Source organism: Drosophila ananassae, chromosome 2L (assembly GCF_017639315.1).
Source record: "Drosophila ananassae strain 14024-0371.13 chromosome 2L, ASM1763931v2, whole genome shotgun sequence".
In the NCBI taxonomy this organism is placed as follows: Eukaryota; Metazoa; Arthropoda; class Insecta; order Diptera; family Drosophilidae; genus Drosophila; species Drosophila ananassae.
In genome coordinates this window covers 16,386,015-16,413,433 of record NC_057927.1, presented here as the reverse complement: position 1 = coordinate 16,413,433, position 27,419 = coordinate 16,386,015, and the positions used below count along the sequence as shown (strand labels likewise).

Here is a 27,419-nt window from a genome sequence, read left to right as displayed (position 1 = left end):
GTAGTTGTAACGTTTCTTCCTTAATTTCCACCAACTGAATCATTTGTAAACAGAGGCCCCAATAGAGCTAATAACAGTCAAATACCTCAAAATGTACATTCCACTCTCAAAGTTGGACACAAATTGAATTAAATTCCCCCAATTTGCTCACTTTTCAAATGTCATTTGCGGGGTCCCGGTTGGTATGCCTAACAATTTGTGCTTCTGTGACATTTAATATAGCAATATGTTAGCTTTAGTTGGCTGTGCAAATGTGCAGATTGCTTTAATTATAAATAATTGGGTATTTATGAAAAACAAGGATATCAAATGAAGCAAACGTATATTTACCCACCGGGTTGAACTCGCGCCTTAATAAAATATTCAAATGCCTTCAAGTCGTTTCTATTTCTGTTTACTAGTTCGTTGCACCAACAGCAACATTTAAGAAGGTTTAAGGATTTTTCATAGTTTATTTTCCATTCGATATCATTCATTAGGCCATCCATAAATTGGCCAATCCAACTTTCCTGACATTCTACCTTGTTATCTGGCAATTAGCAAATTAAAACGAAATCAGGCGCAAATTGCACATAAATTATACAATTGCATGTTGTTTCGTATATTTCAGCAATCAGAAGCAGCCACAGAATGCAAATGGAGGGCAGTCATAAAAAGGTTCAACATACATTTTGTATGCTTTACTTTTTTCCTGTTTCCTCCCTCATGTAATTGGCATCCAAAAAGTATTTTAAACGTTCCATTGTAGGTCATAGCCAACATTGCTTTAAGCATAATTTTCGGTTTTACCTTTAAAGCCAAATATTTCAAACTAAAGAAAAATCTATATTTTTTAATCAAATAACTTCTTTATTGCACTTGATATGCTTCAGAAATATAAATGCTCTTGAAATATATCGCTTTTAATATGGCCAAGTGCCTTTACTATTATCTCAGATATTTTCACTTTTGAACCCCGGGCTACGAAATATATGAACTTTTTCCTGACTAATTAATTGCTTAGCCAAAATTGTTATGTGAATCGTATGCAATTTCTATTTTTTCAATTATTTTCATGCTTCCGGCTGCTCTGGCCGCTTCTGGGCATTGCGGCATGGCCCAAATCGTTAAAGTGGCAAGGCTATAAAATGCCAAAAACCCTTCAGAGAAATGGACTGGCCCAAAAGAGACAGAGGTGACAGTGGTCGGTGGTAGTTGGTAGTGGTCGGTGGTGTCATGGCCAAACTGCCTGTCATCCAGCCGCAGTGCATCATTAACAGCCCTGAGCTGGGTAATAACGCCGACAACAGATGTGGCCATAGCTCAGGCGTCCCATCTGAGACCCCAAGTACTCAGTACCAGCAATCAAATTTCGCAAAACTAACGAACTGTAAATTCACTTCACAAAAATTGAGTTCCAGTCAGAGGAAGTTTGTTCTCTACATATTTAGAAGTTTTATTTTTTCTGGCAGCTATATTACCAAGGGGATCCATTTCACCAATTTCTGTTCTGATAATTCAAATATTTTTTATTAACTCAAATAAATTTAACAGACTATTTCAGGAGGCAGCTGTAGAAACTGATGAACATAGAGGTATCCTGAAAGTCCGGACATATTTAGACTCTCTCCATTAAAGGGTATTAAAAAGCCATATTTTGAATGCACTTTGGAGCTTGAGTATTAGTTTGCAATGCTGATATGCGGTTGGCATACCAGTATGCCACTCCGCCAACCAACCACTCAGTCATCCACACCGAAAAGCTGACAAAACTGACAGACACCCACACGACTAAGCAGGGGTACAGTCACGCGCGGGATTGTAAGGCGGGAAGGCGATTGAGGCCGGATGTAAAAGTACAAAACTGATTCACTTTGTGTGGACTTTGCACATGGTTGCGCCCAAGGATGCACCACATTTTTTTTATAAAAAATTTTTGTGACTTTGCCGAAGCAAAAGTTTTGATAAACTACATTCTGCCACCGCGGTGCACTAGGTTAGGTCCTAGGAAAGTTTCCGCAAAGTTTTCATAAAAGACTATGCAACCATAAGATTAAAATCTGCCAAACGAATTAATTATAAATTTCATTCATTGTTTTGCATTTTATCCAATATAGTCTGCCCTCTTTATGCCGTTCAAGGGCACAAGTATGCCGTAATTGCGTTGCAAAGTTAACCGGATATTTTGTGAAGTAAGCATACCATAATAAGACTAATTGAACAAAGGCAGCGACAAGAGCTAAGCTGCTGCAATTGAACCTCCATCTGGAGCTGTGTCGAGACCCAGTGGAATCTAATCTTAATTGGTGGAACAATTAAATCAGAAAAACACACAACACATCAGCTAGTTGTGGGGTCTGTCGTAAGCAGGATTTTCGCCAACGAGTCCTTTGAGCGGCAAAACAATGGTTCCTAACACACAACAAAGCACTTCCATGTGCTGCGATAAAAATGTGTGTTAGACATTGACTTGTGAACAAGTTATTTGCGAGATTTTTTAATTACATGTTCCGGAAGGGTGAAGCATTTTTGGAATTTCTTTGAATGGTTTATTTTCTAGGAAAGATTTAGACAGAGCTATATGGAGATTTTGTACACTTTTAAATCGTCAACAGTCAAAATCATACATTGTTTTAAAAAGTGTTATAAAATCATTACTAGGCTTTAGTAATATGCACTTATTGTTCTGTTTAAAGAGTATCCCTCAATCAATAATTCTCCAGTTTGTTATCATAGGCATTCAGGTCCTGTTTGTTGTGTTGTGGCGTGAGGCGCTGGAGCTCCTCCTACACAAATAAGAATGGCACGTAGCAAGCACTTGTAGTTCCGGCCGCAGGCATGCCGCATATGGAATGCATCCAATGGGAAATGAAATAAAACAAGGCAGAGACAGCCAGCGAAAAGAGGGGGGAGGGTATATTAAATGTTTTTTATTTATTAATTTCGATAAAATAGTACTTAACGACAGGATTTCATTTCATACTGGTCTCTCGACAACCGAAAAGTGCGTAATATGCAATAGTGAACTGCTTTGTCCCTTAAGCCAGTCATTGTGCTTTTTCCGGCCGTGTCCTTGTCCGGAGCAATCAACATTGGCATTCTTCGGCTTGCTCCTTCTCTCTCGATGGCATTTTGCCTTCTTTGTTGGCTGCAGCCATTTCCATTTCGTCCTCCTGCCCGGAAAGAGCCGGACCAACTGCCGGATAAGGGCAGGAGCAGCAACCAGAGATGTAGATGGACAGAAGCATGCTTTACATTTTTACCATGCAACTTCATTTGACTCATTTGCGCTTTATTGACAATTTATATGGATTGCCGAGCTGCGAATTGGCAGTAAAACCTTAATGTAAACGTCCTCGCTGAATATAAAAATGGCTGACAAAGTGGCTGGAAAAACTGAATAGGAATTTAATTTCAATTTCAAAAGGAAGGATTGAATCGCCCCACCATCGGTGGTGAAGAAAATCAATACTCGTGCGACAAAGCCATCTTAAGTCATCCATTCAGCTAGCCTAGCAGGATTATCAATAACCCGACGCATCTTCAATGGCAGTAGCACATCGGCATAGGTCGGGAGTCAAACTAATAGATTTCCTTTTGATTGGCGTGCTTATCTTTTCAACCATCAACTATCAACCATCAGACAGCGCACATACATATATTTGATGGCCAAAACCGGAAATGGGAATTGCGCAGAAATGGCTGCCATTGAATTTGATGCGTGACAGGAAGAATCTAATTTATGGCCCAGTCCGTGTCTGAGGGCCACAATTGGTTATGCATAAAGGGCTCTCAGTATCACTCCATGTCCTTTTTCCCTGTCTCTAGTCCCATTGAATAGTCCCAGTTAGTTTAACCCGAAAATTGCTGGCACAACAAACTAGAACCCGCTCGGCAAACAATTATTACAAAAAGCAAACCTTCGCAGGCACACATGCTCCCCTTCGAAACACAAAAGATGAGACACCGAGCGTAGACACAGATAAAGTGATGGGCAACAAGTGCATTTCATTCCTTCGTCCTTACTACCAAAAATTCTGTCTCATCCCAGTGATTTATTGGGTTCAAGTCCTAGAAATGGTCTGTGAAAAAAATGAAGAAAAACTAGAGGAGATAAAACTGAAATATGAAGGCGGGAAGACCAGGAAATGTCCTGTGCCCCGAACACTTTATGCGTGCCACGCTGCGTATGCGTATTATCTGCCCCTTGTATGCATGGCTATGTAATCTATGCTAAAAACAGAGAAGAGAATACTAAGAGATGAAGAGGGGCGAAAGCCGGAGAAAAGGACAGCCGACGAATGTATCTACAGCGTAGTTGAAATTCAAATTGGATTTGCAAATGTAATGGACAACGGGCAACTGTGTGCAGTCCGGTGAGAGCTGGCTAAGACCAAGTCGGACCTTTTACGCCAAACACATGCGTGTTCCCAAGGCTCGGTCCTCCTTTTGTTGATTATGATTTATTATTCACTTGGAATTCAAAACCGAAACTTGAATTGATTTTTGAGGGTATCATAACAACAGCTGTCGAAAAAAATCATGAGAGAAAGCAAGGGATCAAGAAGCAGAGGGTTATGAATGAATTTTTCAAATTTTATTTTTCTGTTTGTTACTATTTCGATTAATTTTATAAAAAAAAATATCTTAAATCTTACTGTATTAGAAGCTAAAAAATATTTCAATGCAACCTTTTTGGCAGGACATAATTTTTGGTAGGATTTTTGATTAAAATTATTCCACATATTACGTATACGCCGAGCGGTACGCAGCAGCAGTCGACGCCATCGCTGCTGGGGCTTCTGCTGCTGTGGGAGCTGCTGCTCCACCGCAGTCGCTGTCTCCGTCGCCGTCGTAGCAGCCGTAGCCGCCCACAGTCGGCAGCGGCATCGTCGTCGGGCGCTGCCTCCGAATCGCCCGTTCAGTTCGGTTTTGCGGGTCGAGCGTGTGCGAAGCGCTCAGAAAACTGCGCACGAAACGCATCGAGAATCGGTTGGAATTCTGAGGCCAAAACGCGCGTTTTTCAAATTCGCAATATTTATTATTTATTTAGAAGCGCGGCAGCTTTTGGTTTTTTCAAGTGCATATAATTGTTGAAAGTCTTGTATGCCCAGCGGTTTGGGCTTATCAATGAGGCAGCTATAGCAGCCGCTGCCCCCACAAGGCGACAAGATAAAAGCGCATAATTAAAAGTAAATAATAAAGTCACAATTTGATCTTGAGCAAAAGCAAATGTGCAGCAACGGAAAAGCAAACTATAAATAACCAGTTGAGAAAAAGTGAAATTGAAAATTGTCGGCCAGATGATGTTTTATCTGCCGGTTGGCGACAACCCCGACGAATGTGCAATGAAGTGCTTAACCCATGCTCGCAATTAACACTCCTATATCAATACAATGACAGCGAAAATATTAACGTTAATATATTGGCCAAAAAAACTCTCCAGCTGACCACTATCGATCTGCTTTTTGATTTGTTCTCCAAATATTTACGGAACCCGCAATTATTTATTTGTCAATGTCGATTGTTTACAATATCCATTTCCTAGGCACACAATATATTTGATTTATGGCACAAGCACGCCAATACTACACACTTCTGGCCAAAAATGGCCCACAGACGTTGAATTTAAATCATCTAACTCTGAATTGATTGCCAAATGAATGCAAAGCGGTTCTTGAGGGTTTCAATTTCTATATCTTGTCACAAAAGATGAATAATTTAAGTGGAATGTGTCCTCATATTATTTATTTTGTCTTTTTTGCAAAATGATGCCTTGATGTGTTTGTGCTTTTCTCCTAATATTAGCCATCGAAGCAAACAAAACACTTAGATACTGGGCCAGTAGCCAGATTCCAGTCTCAGTAGCCAAACTTGTTTTCAGGTGCAAACCAACAACAGGATTGGGTTCAACCTGCATGTTTTATTAGGCTTACGTATATTTTTTGTGGGGTTTCGTTTTTTCGGTCTGTTTAATTGCCTTGCCAGAGATATTTATGGAACGGCCAGTTGGCATAAACGGTTTAAGCGGGAACGGCAATATTCCCATCGGCCCATCTCGTCTTCCAAAAAAAATAGGAATTACAAAATGTTCTGACAAACGAGTGACATGAAGTGCAAAAATGTTTAAAACTATCGATGAGTTGGGGCACTCCCCAAGGGGTGGCCTGAGGGCAGGGTAGATCTCCCGGCAGTGTTGACAGACGTGTTGAGCTTGAAGTACCATTTGTAAAAATGTTTCACTCAAAATTTCCAGAAGAGCTTTAAAATACATCACTGTGTACTCTAAAAACTAAAGGTTGAAAATATCCGAAATAAGCGCATCTAAGCTTCGACTATTTTGATAGTTCTGTTTAGATTTCGCATTTCTCTGGCGCGAGTCCTCGATGGAATATTCAACATTGCTCACATTTTGTTTTCAATTTCCCTGTTTTGTTTTGGTTTTCGCTCGTTTTCCGGCACAGCATAAAGAGTGCGAAGTACAAATAAATGTTCAGCGTAAATATTTGTAAAAGTTTTCTTGTAAATGGGAAACGCTCACACTTCCACAGAACACGCCAAGCGGGTGAATGAAAAAAGTGCATTTGAAACGCCTACGGAAAAAAGTGAACTTAATATGTGTTAGCCCAGTCACTCTATTGCATTCTGTCACCTGTAGCAGGTGCTTGAATCACAACATGCAAATGGCTAATTAAATTGATTGATAAATGCAATAAATAGCGTAATTGATATGAGTTCATAGGAATTAACAAGTATTTCCCATACAATTTGTTTGCTTGACTAATGAGTTATGATTTTATGGCAAAATGGAGGCGTTATTATTAGACTTACCTTGCCGAATTCTACGGAACACTGGATGTTCATCGCGTATTTTTTACTATTGTCTGCGATTACCTAACTTTGAGTATTACGCGTCGTTCAATTGTGTTTTTATTTTCTTAAAGTAAAGCTAAAAATAAACCATACCCTCAGAATATGCAGCTCATATTTCTCTCGACACAAAAAAAGGAAAACAAAAATCTGCCTGGCCAGCACAAATCTGAGCAACAAACAAAAAAAAGAGTCCAAAACAAAAATATTAGCCAACAAATAAAGAGGGTAGTAATGACCGCAAAGAAGGCTATTAAAGTGGCGACATTAACGACCTATTAACACCCTAATAAGCTTATCAGCGAATAAGTTATAATCAATATTGGCCAATGAATAATTAAGCCAAAAACCAACTGTGAATAAATAATCCAATAAACTTTTCATAAACCTCAATCAGAACTAATTTTTTAATTGGCCGAATGATAAATTAAGCTACGTTTAACGGTTCCAGCTTGTCAGCCTGTTCAAAATGGAAAGCAAATCAACGTCGGTTTATTTGCATAGTTTCAAATTCCGAAGAGTAATTAACCAACATGGCCCAGTCAAGCGGGGGAGGGACGGGGCGAAATTCAACCGGGGTCTACGCTCTAAAAATAGAAACGAACAAACCGACAGGTGACGTCGGGCTTATTGCCCAGTTGGCCAATTGGCCAGTTGGCCAGTTAAACAACCTATTAATAAAGCGTGAACTTCATTAGTCAGAGGCGAGAGAAACAAATAAGTAAATTAGCATAAGCCGGTGAACAACAGGATGGCTGGATGGATGAATGAATGCCCGATTCCCATAGCGCTATCAGGCCTTAGACGAATGTGCGAATTATAGATTAAAGCCTCATAAATCATCCGGCCCAATCACAGTGGGAGACGGAGGCCTAACGGCATCTCAAGTCACCACTAGCGATTGAAAGCTACCTGATTGAACGATGAGATCCGGGGCAGGGGTAACCCAATCACCAAAAAAAAAAGAAGTCAGCAGGGGCTCCAACGAGGCGGTCTCCTAATCCACGGCACGTGTAGCCTCTTAAGGCTTCAAAATACTCGAATCCGAAGCTTAAAAAATTGAACAGCCACAATATAAATAATATAAATACAAGTCAAAAATCCAAAAAAGTGCATGGAACAAACAAAAAAAAACACACCAGGGAGAGCTTGGACTGTCTGGCTGCCGTTCAAGCCGCAAATTGACCCATATTTCCCATACAACAATATTTTTGGCATTTGACGAATTGTTTTTTGGCCGTTCAATTAGACAACCTTGGGAATTGAGTTACCCTGCGTCTGCCAGGCATCAATCAAACCTGAAATAACTGAAAGTGTTGGCAACCGTCGGTGTCACAGGAAATGAGTTTGCTGACAAGCTTGAAGCGAATAAGAAATCATTTAAGAAACTACACTACTTATGAAGTACATATTTTTTATCCGAAAAACGAAAAACTTATATTTGGTCAAATATATAAAAAATATTTATACGAGAACGCCAAAGGGCATCATTACGGGGCTTTACAGATTTTTTGTACCTTTTTCTAGTTGGCCAAAATCTATTGTGGCAACTTTTTCTTTTTGGCATTGTATTTATTACCATTGTTTGTTTGTCTTTGGCGCTTTTGGCCAGATTTAAATGCCTTGGAGGGCTCTTTTTTTGTCTGAAGCTATTTTTAGCTTTAAAAGTTTATCTTCATGGCTTTATTCACATTCGGATGAAGTTTAATGAACGGATAGCTGCGGCTGATGATGATGATGATGACCGACGCGCCGGTGAATGGGGAAAAATTGGTCAATAGTTATAGACCGAGTATCTGGCAAGACCAGGAACTGTCCCCGATAAAGCGATTGGAAGATTCTGTTGAATCATTCTTCAGTCTACAACAAAGCAATTCTTCACGTTCTTTACTTACTTTCCTAATTGCCGTTAAATTTGCAACGAATTCTAAATCTAGGGGAACCTACATGCTTATGGATTTTGTAATACCCAACTGCAAAATCGTTCCTACTAATTTAGTACATAAGCCCCCCCCGAATACGTGTCAACCGCAAACAAATTCTACCCAGGCCAGGTGAAGGTCAAGAGAATTTTAAATACCGCATTTCGGTTTATTTTTAGCCCTCTTGTTTTTATATGCCTTGTCAGCTTGGAGTGAGTTTAAAAAAATTATATTTTGTTTACGACTCTCAATCAATTATTTTTTTGCTTTTTTTCACGCAAAGTTCAAGCCAGCAAATACAAAAAAAAAGGTGCCAGGCTGGTTTGTATTATTCCACATATAACTTGATGTTATTTCAATTTTTACAAATCCTTTGTTAGTCAAATTTGATTTAGTTTGACTTTCTAGGCCTACTTCTAATTTGCATGGGGAACAGTATACTTCATTCAAAGTGCTGCGGCTAAAAATAGGAGAATTCTTATTTACAAGAATTGTGAAATTGTGAACCATCCAAAGTCCAACCCAATCTTATTATTAAAAGTATAGAAAGTCGGGGATTTACGGTCGAAATTCTAATAATAACATATAATTTATTCAATATCACAATTTAATGCCTTTGCAATGAGTGGATGCACAATTTTTGGTTTATAATTAGAGGAATGACTAAATTGAAGTCGTTGTAAATGAGCTCAAAGTTGTATACTTTTTTATAAAGTGTGTTTTATGAAATTTAATTGCGAGAGTGTCTAGACTACAACGCGTATTTTAAAGTCCCCTGATCGTTTCGATCTCAAAACAGGCACACACAAGTGTTTTTTTCCTTTAAGAATGAACTGCAATGTGACTTGGCGTATTCTACACGGGTTGCATTTAATAATACAAATATTAAATATTGTTGTTTTGAATTTGGGGCTTCCATCTGTGCCATCAGACCCATCTTGGAGCGCTTCAATATTTTTGGCTTGATAATAAACTGCAGCAGGGTTAATTAAAATTGATTGCGAAAAAGGGTTAAAACATGTCCAGTGCACACAGTAGAGTGAGAACCAGTTTACTAATGAAAAGTTCGAGACGAATAATTAAATTTGAACAATCGACAGTGATTAATAAAAATTGAGCCATACAAAGCAGTGCAATTAATAAACAAAAATTTCAATTTGCCTCAGGTCGCCTCGCTGCCTTGCAAAATGAATTAAAGGAGACGTGATGAAATAATAAAAAAATAAAAATTAAGATTGTTGAAAAATAATCATATACATTAAGTACTCGTATGTATAATGCGATCAAAATCAGTGACAGAGAGCAACGCTTGACAAACACAAACCGCATAAACCATACAACAAATTAACTCCAGGAGCCTCTCCCTCCGAGATGCCCCAGGCTGGTAAATCGCTCCGCTCCAGAAAACGAGGACAGAGCCAGCTTCAAAACCTCCTGCCGCCGCTGCTGCTGACCCTGCTGCTCCTGATCCCTAGTCGGGGACTTACGGCAGCCTGGTTCTACGATGCAGAACCCTCGGGCGGCGCGGCTGGCTCGGATGAGCACAGCTTTAAGACGCCGGAGACCAAGAACTCCCACAAATCCCAGAGCACGGAGCTGGTGCAGCACTTTCGCACTGATGACGGCCATGGCAACGTAGCCCATAGGCAGCTGGTATTCCTGGCTCTCCTGCCATCGGTGGAGTCGGACAACAAGAACGATTGCATAATGCCCAAGGTCCTGCCAGTCTTAGAGCTGGGCATTCGCCATATCCAGAATCTGGGCTTTGTGGGTGGCACTCACTTCGACATCCAACTCATATCCCGGGACACCTTCTGCTCCTCTAAGTACGGACCCATCGGCTTCTTCGAGATCTACACCCAGTGGCCGGAGGTGAACGCTGTCTTCGGCTTGCCTTGCGAGTATGTCCTAGCCCCCATCTCCAGATACGCTGACGTGTGGCAAGTCCCCGTCCTCACCACCGGCGGCAATGCCAAGGAGTTCAACAAGAAATCGGAGAGCTACTCCACCCTGACTCGGCTCAAGGGCGCCCAGGTGAACAATCTGGGAAATGTGGTGCGGGCAATCCTCAACAGCTTTAACTGGACACGCACCGCCCTTATCTATCAGAACGAGAACGCCAAGGTCAAGGGCAACTCGGTGTGCTTCCTGTGCCTGGCCGCCATCCACGACACTATCGAGGAGCACTCGGTGTACCAGCTGGGATTCGATACCTCCACCTGGACCAAGGCGGACATTACTCGAATGCTGAAAAACGTGGCCATGCAAACGAGAAGTAAGTGAAGTTGCTTAAAGACTTTATATTTTTATAATAAATATTAAAAGTAAAAATAAAATATTAAAATATATTTTAATCTCTATATTATACCTTTTCTTTTGATTTATTGTGAGAGTCTCTTCGGGAGAAATAAATGTTAGACCTTTTTAGGAGAGCTTCCCAAAGATGTATTTTACCATAAATTAGTTTACCCCTTGATCTTATTAGTCACATTACACCCATGTGATATCTGTAATAAAATTAAATAGAGACCTTGTTACTTGACCATCTGATGCACTTGCCGTGCCAATGCATTTCAGCCTGCATCCACCCTGAACTATCAGACCCCATTGCGTGCGGCATTGAGAGCGAAATCGATCTAATTATAATTGGCAAACGTAACGACGACAAGTTCAAGAAACCAAAGCAATAGGAAACAGTGTGTGGATGCACAAATCAAGCCACAGACCAAAGCAGATGGTGAATGTGCCATAATTACAATATTATTTATAGTCGTTCTGGGTACTACGCCGCGTATGAGCAATGTTTGCCAACAAACGTACACACTGTGAAATGCATGAATTTAATGAATTGAAGGTTCCGATCGGAGGAGGAACCCGTACAGTTAATTAAAACATCATATTGGCAAACCATAGTCCGGCGGTTATGGAGCCGTCACTGTCATAGCCGATTGATAGACAGCCGATAGTCGCATATTAAGCATACGTACCGTTGGCCCGTTCTCCTACTTGCATTCTTGCGATGCGGCCGGAACGCAATTGTTTAATTACAGCTCATTTAATTTCATTTAGTGGCAATTAACACAATAAAAAAATTACAATCGTTATTCATATTTTGTGAGGCAGTCGCAGCTATTCGATTCACAGTTCCATGCTAATTGAATTTTAATTGAAAATAATTTTGGACTAGCTTTTGGCACTGGCGCGGTCACTGTTCATTGATTTGCAAACATAAGGTGAGAGCTATTAATTTCATAATGCAACATTTGCTTAAGCTAATAAAATCACAATAATCAAGCCATATCCGACCGTATCTGAAAACAAATGGCAAAATAATCAATTTTACAAGTATCCAAATCATTATTTCAAATGATGCCAAAATAATTCAATATCTTATTTAATGAAGCATATTAATGGCTTTTATGCGCCTGGAATATTAAATGTTTTGTGTCTGCCAAAGATTATTTTGGGAAGCCGACAAAGAAAGTAGAAGTTGTTTTAAGATTTCTAACAATAGAACCGAGTTCAAGGGCAAAGAAATGATCAAGCACATTTTCGATATAAATCAGGACGTGATTTGAATATTTTATGAAAATAATTCATTTTAGAGAAGAATTTATAGGTCTTCGCGGTGGGTCATAAAGTCCTTTCCCCGTATTTTACACATTTTGAAGGGAATTTTTCCATGTACATTTCATAACTTTTAAAGGGAACCCCCTGAAAATTTGTTGAAAAATTGAATAAATATTTCGTTCTTAGATTTTGATGTAAAATGATGGAGAATCTATCTACAAATCCTTTGATGTATTCCGTTAAGGTTCGGATAGAAATTGCCCAAGATATGGTCTTCGATGGAGAGAATTTGTATAATATCCTTCCATTTACATATCACAACTTTTGAATGGGACCCTCAGGAAAATTTGATGAAAAATCTAAAAAATATTTCGTTCTTAGGTTTTGATGAAAAATGATGGAAAATCTATCTACAAATCGTTTAAGGCATTCCGCTCAAGATTTGGATAGAAATTGACCAAGATATCGTCTTCGATGGGGCCCATATTCTTCTTCCATGTACTTATCGCAACTTTTGAAGGGGTCCCACAGGAAAATTTGATGAAAAATCAAAATAATGTTTCGTTCTTAGATGTTGATGTTAAATGATGGAGAATCTATCTACAAATCGATTAAGGTATTCCGCTCAAGATTCGGATAGAAATTGGCCAAGATATGGTCTTCGATGGGGGCCATATTCTCCGTCCATGTACATATCACAACTTTTGAAGGGGTCTCCCAGGAAGATTTGATAAAAAATCTAAAAAATATTTCGTTCTTAGATTTTGATGCAAAATTATGGAGAATCTATCTACAAATCGTTTAAGGTATTCCGCTCAAGATTCGGATAGAAATTATCCAAGATATGGTCTTCGATGGGTGCCATATTCTCCATCCATGTCCATATCACAACTTTTGACCCCCATTACAACTTTCCTGGGGACCCCCAGAAAAATTTGATGAAAAAGCTAAAAAATATTTCGTTTTTGGTACAGGTTGATGAAGAATGTATCTACAAATCATTAAATGTATTCCGCTTAAGAATCGGACTATTATTGGCAAATATATAGCCTTCGTTTGGGGACATATTGTCTTTCCCTTGCATTTTCCGCTTTTCAAAGGGGATCCCACAGGAAAAGTGACAAAAAATTTTGTTCGTAGTTTTTGATGGAAATTGATAGATAATCGATATAGAATTCGTTTAAGGAGGAATCGGATGATTATTGGCAAAGATATAGCCTTCTCTGGTGTCCACATTGGCATTTTCATGCATTCCCCACTTTTTAAAGGAGAGCCCCAGAAAATGTGACAAAAATTAAAAAAAAAAATTTGGTTCCAAGATGTTGGTGCAGATTGAGAACGAATCGATGTACAAGTTATTGCACTTTAAGATCGAATGAATATTGAAACTTTTAGCATTTGCAGGGGATCACCTTATCCTCTAAATTGAAAGCTTGGGTACCATAAAAAACTCCTTACGTTTTATTGGTAACTTGATAACTTCCTGAAATCATGACTTATTTATTGCTCTCTTTTTGTTTAAAAAAAAAATTCGCATTCTTTGCGGATTGATTTATAATTGGATGTGAGTATGTTAATTTTGATACAAAATTTACGACTCAGACTTTTGATTCATTTCACCTCAATTATGCTTAACAATGCTTTTGAGATATATTTGTAACATAAATATTATGACTCAGGTGGCTGCTCACTTGAGCGTCATATGTAATACATGAAAGCAGGAGACAAGTAAGGAAAATAAAAATTGTATAATTAAATCAAGTCAATTGCACGTTTTTGCCCTGAGCTTGAAATTGTCTGTACGGCTTCTCCGTCTCTTCTGAGTAATTATATATCTGCCACAAAGATTCAAGATGACGTAGAAAATTCTATTATGAGGCAACAGCAAAATTGAAATTGATTGTCTTGGGTGTTGAGATGCAAGTTGATATGTGATTATCAATGAAAGGTAAAAGCTTACCAATTAATGTGGAATTTGCCTGCAATATATTTGCATCATATTTGTGACTGCAACATATTTGTGCAGCAAATATGGCAAAATATTTGCATATCAAGCCGTATGGACTACACGTCGTATTCGCAACTAAATGTGCAATGCTTAATAGCTTCTGCGGGATTATGGAAGACTTGCTGTTTGTAAATTTCATTGCCAATCAATTTTTAGTTGGTGGAATTGATAGGAGCTGTGTTATATTTTGAATTTGGATAAATTACAATAAAATATTTGTTGTGACTGCATAAATTCCATGCAAAACCACATCACAAAGGGAGTATGGTCTCAACAAATAAAGGTATTTGGATAATAAAATAATCAAAAATAGTTTAATAAACATCAATCTTTTGAACGCTATTCTATTTGACTTAAGTCTCCTCATCAACAACCAACATTTACCCATTCTCTTCTGATCTAAAACATATCGAGAACTTTTTCAAGTACTGTCAAACATATATCAACTTGAATCTGAAGTACCATCAAGATTTTTTCGAGTTTTAATTTAAGAAACAATGTGATTTTGTGCTTCTCTTTCGAAATTACGCTTTGCACTCGCTGACGTCAAAGAAACTGACAGGCTTACAAGTTTCATTTCAAGCCGGAGAAGCTTTAAAATAAATTAATACATTTTTAATGACAAGACCAACGGCTGTGGTTGGTTGCCTGTTAGATTGACTGGTAGCTTCCAGAAATAAGAAAAAATATCAAATTTATCGATCTTATTTTGACTTCTTTTTTTACCCCTTATGGTGTTTCTTTTTCATTTTTTTGCAGTTGTCATAATGTGCGCCGATCCGCAGTCGATACGTCAAATTATGCTGACAGCCGAGGAGCTGAATATGATCGATAGCGGCGAATACGTTTTCATCAATATTGAATTATTTTCGCGGTGAGTATCTCAACACAAGACAAACATATGAATTACTTAACAAAGTCAGATACACATACGGGCAAATACAAAAGGTGATCATTTATAGCAATTGCCAAACAATTTGTTGCCTTTCACTTTGATCGAGTAATAAAAAAAACATTTGTGAAAAAATCCACGCGCACATTGGATGGAAAAAAGTTTATATTCTTTACAAACTGCGCATGAACAACATTAGTCAAGGTTGTTAATGTTATGAAATGTTATGTACCAAGCACTGGATAAAAATAGCTTCTGCATTTACCACACAAGAGCCCTAACTATTTTTAAATTGAGGAAATTCCATATTTCGGCACATGGCAGATCGATTAAAGCCCCAGTCCCAGCTTCCCCTCTCAGTCTAGTCGCAGCCGTCCGAAAAGCAGTAATGGCCAAGAAGCAGAGTGCTCGAGCCAGACTCCGAGCCGAATTCATTATGATTATCCATAAGCATTAGTGCTGAGTAATGCCCAAGCTTCTTTGTTTGCCAAAGCAATCTCGCAGGCCAGCTCTTTTGACCAGGTCTTTGTTTTTGACCCGCTTATAATAGGTCCATCCAATGAACGCCTCCGAAAAGCTACGGGGGAGGTGTGAGACTCTGACTGGAATTCTTCCTAAAATTCCACACTAAATATATATATATTTGTATTTGCATGTGCATTTAATGCATTCTAATCGCCCGACCTTCATGACACTGGCAATCAATGGAAAATTATTGCGTATATACACAGTAATCTATATACTAATTGTACATAGTATGTGATGCCGGTAAACGTACCAAGTAACGACTTGGATTAGCTAATCAATTTCCTGTTTGAAAAAGATCAAACTAATCAGAGTGCTATGCGATTGATAGCCAAGGAGAAAATCGTTAAAATTTGTTTTAACCTTAGGTACCTTAGGTAGAAATTATTCCCAGAATTTTAGAAATTCTTTTACTGAACACCTTAGGAAAGAAAGTTAATCAATAAACTTAAACGCTTCGAACCACTAACAACTAGCTAGCACAACACATGCAAGCCCCAGATGATAACAGGGTAAATATACTTCGGGGTGGACGGGCAGAATGGGGTTTTGAGGGGTCTAATGAATTTCAAATGTATTTACAATTTACATGAAGTCAAACATAGGAGTATAGGTTCTCATAGGCCTTTGTATGTGGAGCCACACACTTAGTTGTTCTATTTATAAACATTTTATGACGCATATCAATAGCTGGTAATAAAATCAAACCAAAGGCAACACAAAGGCGAGTTAAAACTGCATTGATAACAAAAAACTATATTTACAAAAAACAAAAATCGAAAAACCTCTAAGCGTGATTACAATTAAAAGGGCAAACTACAAAGATTACATACAGTATACCCCAGACTATAAAGTGTAAACAAATGATATAAAAATTTAAAAAATTGCTAAGATGCTTTTAAGTCTTAATGATTACATAGTACTGTCTAATAAGCTGTATAATTTACATATATTTTAATTTAAGTGTTTCATAAAAGTAACAGAGTTCTACACAAAATATATGCATGAGTAAATGCTTAATTTATTTTAGTTTCACAAATTCTTTCCTTTTAAACTCATTTGTATTACAAAAATAAGATCATAACTTTGACTATAAATCCAAAAAAAGTTCGTTAAACCTGTTGAAAGGAAACTATTCTACTTCTTTGATAGACTACTGTATTTGTCAGATTAAATATGATTATTCGGCCTAATTAAATTAATATATATGGGGTTTTTTTTATTTGTAGGGTTCCCTATCTGACGTCGCAGCCGTGGTACGATAAGAATGATACGGATTTAAATAATGAGCGGGCACAGAAGGCCTATACCGCCATGCTGACCGTAACACCCAAACAACCGAATGACAACGAATACACGCGGGTCTCCAATGAGGTGAGTTTTGTTGGCTCCGGATCGGAATGGGGACTACCGGCATTTGCATGGAAATGGATGTGGAAGCCAATTTGAAAATTTTTGCAGACTTCTTTTGTTTTTCGCCGGTTCTTTCGCCTCTTTCGGTCAGCCGTGTTCCTCTTTTGGCCAGCCTCATGCATACTCAATGCTAGTGCACGTTCCAGTGCTCTCGGCCGCAGACTATTTTGCATTGGGAAGGGGCGGGGGCTCCTGGGCATTGTAAACAATATTCTGTTGATACATGGTAAATTACGACACACAGTGCCACAGCAGTTGATAGTAAATGCTGCACGAAAGGCTGAGGAGCACTTACAAAGACTATGAATTTTACCGAATCTGGCTCTTAATAGGTGTAGTGAAAGGTATTAAGGGGTGTTAAGAAGCTTCATCCTGGCACTAAAATCAGTTCAGTGTTTTAAACATTTTGCGATTATAGAAGTTATAGTTTCCATCAGGTTTCTTTAAGAAATTTAACTTCAATCCCTTCCAGCCTTGGTCAAAGAAGGACGACGAACAAAATCCGCCAGTTGCCAGAAGCAGATTGAAGTGCGGTGTGCAATAATTTCCACATGGATTGTGACAAAACGTTTTAGAGCTTCCTTCTTTATCCCGTCTCCGTCCGAGTGAGTGGACGCGTAATTGAATTTTCACGGGGGCCAAAGCAATTAAAGGGGAAAAGCGTTACTGGGAAAGCGGCTAGCAATTGATGCCCCATGGCGGTTGACAGAGGTTTTAGCGAATGGGGGGAATAAGGAGAATGGAGCGAATCTAACTGCCAGCGAAAGGGAGATTAATGCGTCTGGGATTTCCATTTACAGATCAAAGCCATCGCCGCGGAGAAATACAATTACACGTTCAGCGACAACGAACCGATTTCGGCATTCGTCACCTCCTTCTTTGACGGAGTCCTCCTCTACGCCAATGCCCTTAACGACAGTATCCGGGAGGATCCCTCCATGCTGACACGTCCCATCAACGGCACGGACATGGTGCGCCGCATGTGGAACCGCAGCTTCACAGGCATTACCGGAAACGTAACCATTGACGCCAACGGAGACCGACTCTCGGCCTACTCTCTTCTTGACATGAATCCCAGCACAGGACGCTTCGAGATCGTGGCCCATTTTCTGCACAATCGATTGGAGTTCGAGGCCAACAAGGAGATTCACTGGGCAGGAGATCGCGAGGAGGCGCCTCCTGATCGTCCAAGTTGCGGATACGACGGTGCCCTGTGCCCCGATAATTGTAAGTTTCTTTACTTTGAAATATAACCATTTAAATATTGAAATTTAATCCAATTACTGTTCAGCTTTACCCGGCTATGCCATCCTTTCAATCATCCTGGGTAGCATGGTGGTAGTGATGGCCGTGTGCTTTTTCTTTGGCTATCGTCACTACATCGCCGAGGCTGAGATCAACTCGATGAGCTGGAAGGTGTCCCTGGAGGATGTGATGTTCCGGGACGCGGCCGAGCGCGGACTTCGCGGCTCCTTCCACTCACTGGTGAAGCAGAGCTCCCAGCTAACCCTGATGTCCGAGGACATGGTCTCGATCAACGGCGACCGGCAGATCTTTATTCCTGTGGGTATGTTCCGAAAAAGCAAGGTTGCCATTAAGCCCATTGAGGTGGACAACGTTCACGGCCTGCTCACCCGCAACCTCATGCTGGAACTGAAGCGCATGAAGGACCTGCAGCACGACCATCTGGTCAAGTTCTATGGAGCCTGCTTGGACCAGCGTCGCAGTTTCCTGCTCACGGAATACTGTCCCAAAGGATCCCTGCAGGACATCCTCGAGAACGAGCAGTTCCAACTGGACTGGATGTTCCGATTGTCCCTGATGCACGACATAGTGAGAGGAATGCAGTTTCTGCACAGCTCGGACATTCGGTCACATGGCAACCTAAAGTCCTCCAACTGCGTCGTGGACTCCCGGTTCGTGCTCAAGATCACAGACTTCGGATTGCACAGCCTCCGACGGACGAGATTTGACCTCGAGAGTGACGGCGGCAACTGCAACAGCCACGCCTACTGGAGCAGTAAGTTCTTTTACCATAAGTTAAGAAAATATTTCCATAAAAATTTATATAAAAATTTATGAATATGAAAATTTTATTCTTTCTACAGAGTTGCTGTGGACTTCCCCTGAACTGCTGAGATTGGAACATCAAAGGGCACCCGAGGGCACCCAAAAGGGTGACGTCTACGCCTTTGGAATCATTGTGCATGAAATAACCACTCGACAAGGTCCTTTCTATCTGGGCAAGTGTGCCTACGAGAAATCCCCACAAGGTATGCAATGGAATTACTCATAAGGGCCTTATGGCCTCTTCCGAACCTCTCTGCCCACCATTCACTTGGTCGTTTTCGTTCCGTGTTGCGGCCGATTTTGTCTGTACGGAATTTTAATGCCGGATTTTTGCACATGCTGCGGTTACTCCGGTCCGTCAGTTGGCCTTTCGGTGGGATGTGGTTGTGGGCATGTGGGAGACAGGCAAATTAGCAGGAGACGTGATGGAAATACTTCAGCCGAAGTATTACTCAATTCCAGCTCCAAAAATCCTAAGAATGTTGGTGTATTTACTAAACTCCTATAGATTTAAATTGAAATGTCTTACTTTCAAATAATTCTAAAACCTAGAAAGGAACTATTTTTTAAATGGCAAACCCAATAATACTTCTTAAAAGTTAGACTAATTACTTTTACCAAGTGTTTAGTGATTGGTTTTAGTTATCACCTTGTTCTGTTTCCGATTCCAAAAAATAAAAAGCAAAAGTTTTGGGGTTGCGCTGGTTTTTTATTGTTTTGCGCCGCCACACTTAAAGCTCCGGCCCTCGAAATACATAGAAAACTTTAAGCCCTTTTTCGAGACTAGCGCCGATTTCAATTGGCGCCGGAAACTTAGTCTTCGAGTTGGCAAAAGTGTGTCGGTCGTGGCAAGCAGACACTTGACGGATTCATCAAATTATGCTGCGCCCCGGCTGTGGGAATCAGAAGTCACTCGTCCTTCTCCGTGGCATAGCCACTTGTCTGCCAGGCAGAATGCAACTTTGGCTGCCACTTGTCGAGAGAGTTGTGTCTGTGGACGAATTTAATTGCGGTCTTGACGCACTGCAAATCGAAATGAAATTGCAGGCTAGCCAAAAAGTTGCTGCCTCCACCAAATCACGAACTCTTCTTGGGGCGGGACACGTTCAGGCAGACTGAATGGGTGCGGGGCAGGCCCCAAACGCAGGAGAATGGTATGAAGGCCCACCAGCCGGGCATCTTGCATTTTGTCCAACCAATATCCTTGCTGCGTGCTTTGTCCTTGCTCCTCTTTTTGCCATTATTTTTTGTTAGGGTGTTCATCTTGCTAGAGCTTTTGCCCAAGATGGGTCCAGAAGGCTCGTGGAGCGCCCGGAAACACTGTTTTTGCTGCTCCTCCAGCTTTTGGAGCCATTCGATGCGGGATCTGCCCCAGCTGCAGCGGTCGGCATGAGGCGACCACTTCTTCCTGTCGTGAAAAACCACTTCGGCATCCGTGGGTTCAGGTTTTGCCTCCGAACCGCCACACTGTCTCTTTTTGGACTTGGATATCCTGTGCTTTGCCGAGCCAAAGGTCATGTTCCGCAGAAGATCCGCCAACTGGTCGTGAGGCAGGCACTTCTTTTGCCGGCAGATAGCCTGCAGCAAGAGTTCGTGGGGCTGACGGTCCCGACCATACGGTCGCACGGGCCTCTCCACCAGAAAGGGACACACCCAGTCCAAATATTGTTTCCTGGAGCACATTAGAGTAGCTGGTGTTGTTGTTGTTTGTTTGGGCAACAGGATATGTATGTGTTGACACAAAACAACACTAAACACATGGAATTTACATTACTGACTGACGAAAAACTGCTCCCTTGCTAATTTATTTAATTCAAATTATTACAAGGCCTTCTCTTTTCACAGAGATTATCGAACTGGTGAAAGGATATCATCCGCAGCGAATGCAGAAGCCCTTCCGGCCAGAATTGGAGCCCAATGGTGACACAAAAGCGGACATCAATGGCATCATTCGACGTTGTTGGGCAGAGGATCCTGCCGAACGCCCAGATTTCAATACCCTCAAGTCCATGATACGGAGGTTTAACAAGTGAGCTACATTCTCCACATTTTTCCAAAGCGATATATGTTATATATAATCTATTTTAGGGATAATGAGACGGGCAACATAGTTGACAACCTGCTGAAGCGCATGGAGCTGTACGCCAACAACTTGGAGGAATTGGTGGAGGAGCGCACCCAGGACTACCACGAGGAGAAGAAGAAGTGCGAGAAGTTGCTCTACCAGTTGCTCCCGCAGAGTGTTGCTGCGCAACTAATCAGCGGACAGCCCGTTGTTGCGGAGACCTTTGACCAGGTGACGATCTACTTCAGTGACATCGTAGGATTCACGGCCATTTCTGCAGAAAGCACGCCGATGCAGGTGGTGCAGTTCCTCAACGATTTATACACCTGCTTCGATTCCATAGTGGAGAACTATGATGTATACAAGGTGGAGACGATCGGAGATGCCTATATGGTGGTTTCGGGCCTGCCGATTCGAAATGGCAACCAGCATGCCCGAGAGATAGCCCGTTTGGCTCTGGCCCTATTGGAGGCGGTTCACAATTTCCGCATCCACCATCGCCCTGAGGACCGACTGAAGCTCAGGATTGGCCTGCATACGGGAGCTTGTGTGGCGGGAGTGGTAGGCCTTAAGATGCCCCGTTACTGTCTCTTTGGAGACACTGTAAACACTGCCTCTCGAATGGAGTCTAACGGGGAGGCCTTGAAGATTCATATTAGCGAAACCACCAAACAGGCACTGGATGAGTTCGGCACATTTGTAACTACACGACGTGGTTTTGTGCCCATGAAGGGCAAGGGTGAGATGCTCACGTACTGGCTGGAGGGCGAGGTTCCGCGTCCCGATAGCCTAATCTCTCCCAGTAAGCTAATGCTAACTCGCAGATCATCCCTAAAGCAGCCCCAACGCAGTCAGTCCCATCACCTGCACAAGCAGTACTCTGAACTGGTAGTGGCCTCACCCCCGCCCCAGGTGGTGGCCACTCCCACGATCGCCCTGCCACCGCCACCGTCCTCCCTGTCCAAGGACTCCCCCAACCTTCGGGTGAAGCGCAAGATCAGCTCCAGCTCGCCCAAGCTAAACGGCAGTGGCTTCGAGTATCACAAGACTGAGAATTTATACCTGGAGCCCCAGCAGCGCCAGTGCGACATCTACAGCAGTCGCAGTCTGCGAGACATGGAGGAGACCTCCGACAGCTGGGAGCTGGCCCACTTCCGGCTGCCCCTAAGTGGTGCCCTCAAAAGCCACCATCACCTCAACAACAACAATAGTCATAATTATGCACAATCGAATTCTAGCTCCAATCTGAGCGGCATACTGCAACCGCCGCCTATGATGATGATGGGTACCAGCAGGGGCGGCCGGCTAAAGCCCTCGCCCACGATCTCAACACTGCTGACGGGCGCCAGGTCAGGAGATGCCGCTGAAACCGGCAGCATGGGAAGTGGTCAGCTGAGAATCAAGTTTGCGGAAGGGGATGAGGCTCCCCTGCTGCCCACAGTTGCTCCGCCCTCAACTTCACCGTCGCTGCCTCTTAACTCTAGTCCCCAGAGAAGTGGAAGCGGAAGCGGGAGTGGCAGCAACTGCGGCAGCACTAGCGTTGTAAACCAAAACATTCCGTCGGAGGGCAATCACTACGGATACCTAGTGAAGAGCTTCAAGCAGCAATGTCCCCCAGTTGCGGGTAGTGGCGTCACCCAGCCACTCCTGGCCAAGATCAACTCGTAGCTATAAGCCAGTGGTGGGGGACCGTCAAAGTCGGCCTCCCACCCGCACACTACACACTCGTAATCATATGCATATTAAATGTACTTGTTTGTGATAATAAGTTAAACCCAAGTTGAACAAGTTAGCAGTTATAGTCGTTAGTCGACCGAATCAAATTCGAAATTCGTACGGGAATTCTTCTAAAAATGTTATTTAGCGTTAAATTAACTTTTCCTTTTACTCATAAGTAGCGAATTTTAAATGTAATTAATCGAAAAAGAAAGATAAAAAACAAAACTCGATGTATATAGAAAATTACTCCCAAGACCGATTTGTTCCTTGCACTTTGAATATTCATTTTCTCCAAACTCGGAAACTTATTTTAAAGTAGAAATTAGCTTTAATGATAAGCATAGGCAATTTGTGAAAATTTCTTGTAAGTAAAGTATTAGATGACTATGAATATTTATTTTGGAAATTAACGAATAACGAACTCTGTGTAAATTATTAAATACAAATATTCTATTACGATTGAAAATTCATTTTTTGAGTATTCTAGTTTAATTAATTTTTGGTGGCAATGCAGATTATGTTTTGATGCAAAAGAAGCAGATTATGGAGGCATAAACGAAGTAGGACGATGTTAACTTTCTTTATAGTCCTGCCAAAAGAACGCCCGGGATTTTTCGAAAAATGTGTAATATCACATTTAGCATTTTCCAGCACTTTTTTCCAATACTGCCACCCGGGCCGAGCAACGCATAGTCTGGCAGCACTAAAGCGACAAGTAAATAAATAACAAACCAAAAAAAATATAACGTCGAAGTGCGATTTTTTTACCGGAGTATTAAATCGTTAATTGATTTAATTAGTTATCCGGTTTCGTCTGGGCCTTTTACATCGGGTAAGTGTTTAAGGAAGAGCGTGCCCTTAAATTTAGGGCATTGCATAATTTTACATAGCCAACGGATTGGATGAATTGCAACTTTCCACGGTCCACACGAGCCCCATTCTGATACTCAGTGGTGTAGTGCTACTCGGTCCGTTTAATTAAATATAATTAAAAGATGAGAGTATTTTCACTGAAAAAGTGGTTTCCCTATTGGTGCCGGCTGATAATTTGGTGATTAGTTGCGAAATTGCGCCCGCCCCATAAAACAAAGTAATTGTTCAGCGAACAGTCACAGTCCGAGTTTATCTTTTTCGTTTCCATCAGGGCTATCAAAGCTTATCATACATTGTGTTTTACTATTATTCTTCAGTCCGTCATAGGAATACGGCCTCAGCATGTTGTACTGCCCGCCCAACGTGACTCTCAGTGAGGTCTGGACGAATCATGGCATCTCCCACTGCTTCATGGACACCGTGGGTCCAGCAGTCTATGGCGGATTCCTTCTGCTCTTCGGCTGCATTCAGCTCTTGATGTACAGGAAATATGCCACGCGGATTACGGATCCCACACAGTTTTCCAGATCACGCCTGTACGCCGTGCAACTCTTTCTCCTGCTCTTGCTTCCAGTGTTGGCATTAATTCGCTTCTTCCTGAATGCCCGAATATATCCGGACAGTACGGTTTATGGATACATGGTAAGTGGTAAAATTCATTTCAAATAAATCTCATTAAATGTTTTGTTACCCCACAGATCTTTTCCACCTGCGTCGTGTGCATCTCCTACCCGTTCAGTATATGTTTGATCGTGAAGGAGCGCTTCTATCAGCTTCCTTCGGTACCCACACGAGGGCATGGCCTCATTCTTTTGCTGTTCTGGACGCTGGCTTTCATCAACGAGTCACTGGCATTTATAAACCTACGCCATGAGGACTGGTGGTTCCATCTGAAATCGTAAGCTTGATCTGGTAGATATTTATTTAAAATCGGCAATTATATTTATATCGATTACAGCAACAAAGACGAAATTGAAATGGGACTCTTCGTCACCCGCTTCTTTTGCTCCCTGCTTATTTTCGTTTTGGGCCTAAAGGCCCCTGGAATTATGGCTCCATATAACCCACACCAAAGACTGGACGATTCCTCCAGCGAGTCCCAAGGGGCGCCAACTGGTTCTGCTTTTAGGAATGGCTGGAGAAAATTGCGGACATTGTTTCCCTACCTTTGGCCCAAAAAGGATCTGGCCTTGCAGCTGGCGGTAATTTTTTGCATCATACTGCTGTTTGCGGGACGAGTCATAAAGCTGTTTTTGCCCATTTATCGCAAGAAGTTGGGTAGGTCAGGGTGGATGTTGAGTTGAGTCATATTTTGCTAATACCATCTCTTCACAGTGGACAGTCTGACCATTGAACCGATCATCTTCCGCTGGGACTTCGTTCTTATCTACGTAGCTCTATCATTTCTTCAAGGGGGTGGCACTGGCAGCATGGGACTGTTCAACAATCTGCGCACTTTCCTCTGGATTCGTGTACAGCAGTACACTACCCGTGAAATTGAGATTGAACTGTTCAGACATCTGCATCAGCTGTCCTTGAGGTGGCACTTGCACCGGAAGACCGGAGAAGTGCTTCGAGTCATGGACCGTGGAACGGACTCTATCAACAACCTGCTCAATTACATTGTCTTCTCCATAACGCCCACAATCCTGGATCTTCTGGTGGCTGTGGCTTTCTTCATATACGCATTCAACTGGTGGTTTGGACTAATTGTGTTCCTCACCATGTTTTTGTATATAGGTAACCTGGACACCAAAATTAATTAACTTCCAATTACTGATCGATTTCTTACCTACAGCTTCTACAATTGCTATTACTGAGTGGCGCACAAAGTACCAGAGGCGGATGAATTTGGCGGACAATGAACAACGAGCGCGCAGTGTTGACTCCCTGTTGAATTTTGAGACCGTAAAGTACTACGGGGCCGAGCACTACGAAGTAGACTGCTACAGGGAGGCCATTTTGAAGTACCAAAAGGAGGAATTCCTTTCCATGCTTACCCTTAATATGCTAAACACGGCCCAAAACATAATACTATGTCTTGGACTACTGGCCGGATCCCTGCTCTGTGTTTATCTTGTGGTTCATCATCAAACGCTTACTGTGGGTGACTTTGTGCTCTTCTCCACCTATCTCATGGAATTGTATATGCCACTGAACTGGTTCGGAACCTACTACCGTGCCATCCAGAAGAACTTTGTCGATATGGAGAACATGTTTGATCTGCTGCGCGAGGAGGAGGAGATTGTAGATGCACCGGGATCTTCACCACTTCTGACCGCCGGTGGTTCCATTGAGTTCTCCAATGTGACCTTCGGTTACTCTCCAGAAAAGTTGGTGCTACGCAACGTGAGCTTTACAGTGCCCGCCGGCAAAACTGTGGCCATTGTAGGACCTTCAGGAGCCGGCAAAAGCACCATTATGCGACTGCTCTTCCGATTCTACGATGTACAAACAGGAGCCATTCTGATTGATGGCCAAAACATAAAGTTGGTTCAACAGCAAAGCCTGCGACAGGCTATCGGAGTGGTGCCGCAGGATACTGTTCTTTTTAACAATACCATATTCTACAATATTGAGTATGCCAAGTTGGGTGCCTCGCCAGACGCAGTTTACGAAGCTGCCCGAGCCGCGGATATCCATGAAAAAATCCTCAGCTTCCCGGAGAGCTATGAGACCAAGGTTGGTGAGCGGGGTCTTCGACTCAGTGGTGGGGAGAAACAAAGAGTAGCCATCGCCCGGACACTCCTGAAAGCTCCCATTATTGTGCTGCTCGATGAGGCCACATCTGCGCTAGACACACACACGGAGCGCAATATACAGGCTGCTTTGGCCAGGGTGTGCGCCAATCGTACCACGATTATTGTGGCCCACCGGCTGTCCACCATCATCCACGCAGATGAAATTCTCGTACTGAAGGAGGGCAACATTGTTGAAAGAGGCCGACACGATCAACTAGTCCTGCGGGATGACGGTGTCTATGCGGACATGTGGCAACAGCAGCTAAAGAACTTGGATTCGGATCAGAGCGGCTCGGACAACGGCGATGCAGGTACGGATTCGGGCTCGGAGAAACGCAGTGCCGGTGGTAAAGGACCAGGACCTGCAGCCGGACCAAGTGGTGCAGGATTTGGTGGAGGTGGAGCCCATTTTAGGGCAGGACATGCTCACGGAGGAGCGCGTTAGCCCTAAGACAGACACACTCAAAATACTTTTTGTTATTCCTGTTTCCATGTGATTAATGGTATATTGTTATACGTATGAGCTGTTCGTCAAAGTCTAAGTTCGTCTTTAAGTAATCTTATACGCTACTCTTATATTAAATAAACACTTAGATTTTTATAGACAATCTGTGGGAGCGTAAGAGCATTGCTTTTTAAGAAGTACAAATAAAAAATAAATGCTAACTTTCTAATTATTTTTGAAGAAAATGAAGGACGAACCATTGATTTTTTCCACATTTTATGTTTAAGAATGGAGGATAAGAGGAGTTTATTTTATAGGATCACTAAG

General features: G+C 41.8%; 3 protein-coding genes across 5 annotated transcripts in view; 2 read left to right on the top strand and 1 right to left on the bottom strand.

The window, feature by feature from the left end:
- LOC6499268 (atrial natriuretic peptide receptor 1) overlaps positions 1-23,503 on the top strand; it is a 37,998-nt gene extending 14,495 nt beyond the window's left edge. The window contains exons 1-9 of one of the 3 annotated variants that reach the window (XM_001954952.4): positions 4,894-5,171; positions 9,938-11,046; positions 15,109-15,223; positions 16,996-17,140; positions 17,980-18,406; positions 18,471-19,199; positions 19,288-19,452; positions 21,095-21,278; positions 21,338-23,503. In XM_001954952.4, coding sequence (XP_001954988.1) covers positions 10,143-11,046; positions 15,109-15,223; positions 16,996-17,140; positions 17,980-18,406; positions 18,471-19,199; positions 19,288-19,452; positions 21,095-21,278; positions 21,338-22,982 — 4,314 coding nt within the window. In that variant the 5' untranslated portion in view covers positions 4,894-5,171; positions 9,938-10,142 and the 3' untranslated portion in view covers positions 22,983-23,503. Of the gene's footprint in view, positions 1-4,893; positions 5,172-9,937; positions 11,047-15,108; positions 15,224-16,853; positions 16,925-16,995; positions 17,141-17,979; positions 18,407-18,470; positions 19,200-19,287; positions 19,453-21,094; positions 21,279-21,337 lie in introns of those variants that run through there. The other 2 variants (XM_014910507.3, XM_014910508.3) reach the window with 2 other exon arrangements.
- LOC6502683 lies at positions 19,938-21,046 on the bottom strand. Its single transcript, XM_001954953.4, has one exon. The coding sequence runs from the start codon at positions 20,930-20,932 to the stop codon at positions 20,327-20,329; it is 606 nt and encodes a 201-aa protein (XP_001954989.2). The 5' UTR covers positions 20,933-21,046; the 3' UTR covers positions 19,938-20,326.
- A 201-nt stretch (positions 23,504-23,704) lies between the features above and the next one.
- Positions 23,705-27,313, top strand: LOC6499269 (ATP-binding cassette sub-family B member 6). Its single transcript, XM_014910509.3, has 6 exons — positions 23,705-23,865; positions 24,224-24,548; positions 24,605-24,804; positions 24,865-25,184; positions 25,242-25,646; positions 25,705-27,313. The coding sequence occupies exons 2-6, from the start codon at positions 24,249-24,251 to the stop codon at positions 27,090-27,092; spliced, it is 2,613 nt and encodes an 870-aa protein (XP_014765995.1). The 5' UTR covers positions 23,705-23,865; positions 24,224-24,248; the 3' UTR covers positions 27,093-27,313.
- Positions 27,314-27,419: the final 106 nt, after the last annotated feature.

What these genes read in the sequence shown, in the direction of transcription:
- LOC6502683 (XM_001954953.4), bottom strand. Translation starts at nt 20,932, where the DNA reads ATGTGCTCCAGGAAACAATATTTGGACTGGGTGTGTCCCTTTCTGGTG.
- LOC6499269 (XM_014910509.3), top strand. Translation starts at nt 24,249, where the DNA reads ATGTTGTACTGCCCGCCCAACGTGACTCTCAGTGAGGTCTGGACGAAT. An exon ending in GTACGGTTTATGGATACATG is followed by an intron (nt 24,549 to 24,604) that starts GTAAGTGGTAAA and finishes GTTACCCCACAG; the next exon opens with ATCTTTTCCACCTGCGTCGT. An exon ending in TGGTGGTTCCATCTGAAATC is followed by an intron (nt 24,805 to 24,864) that starts GTAAGCTTGATC and finishes TATCGATTACAG; the next exon opens with CAACAAAGACGAAATTGAAA.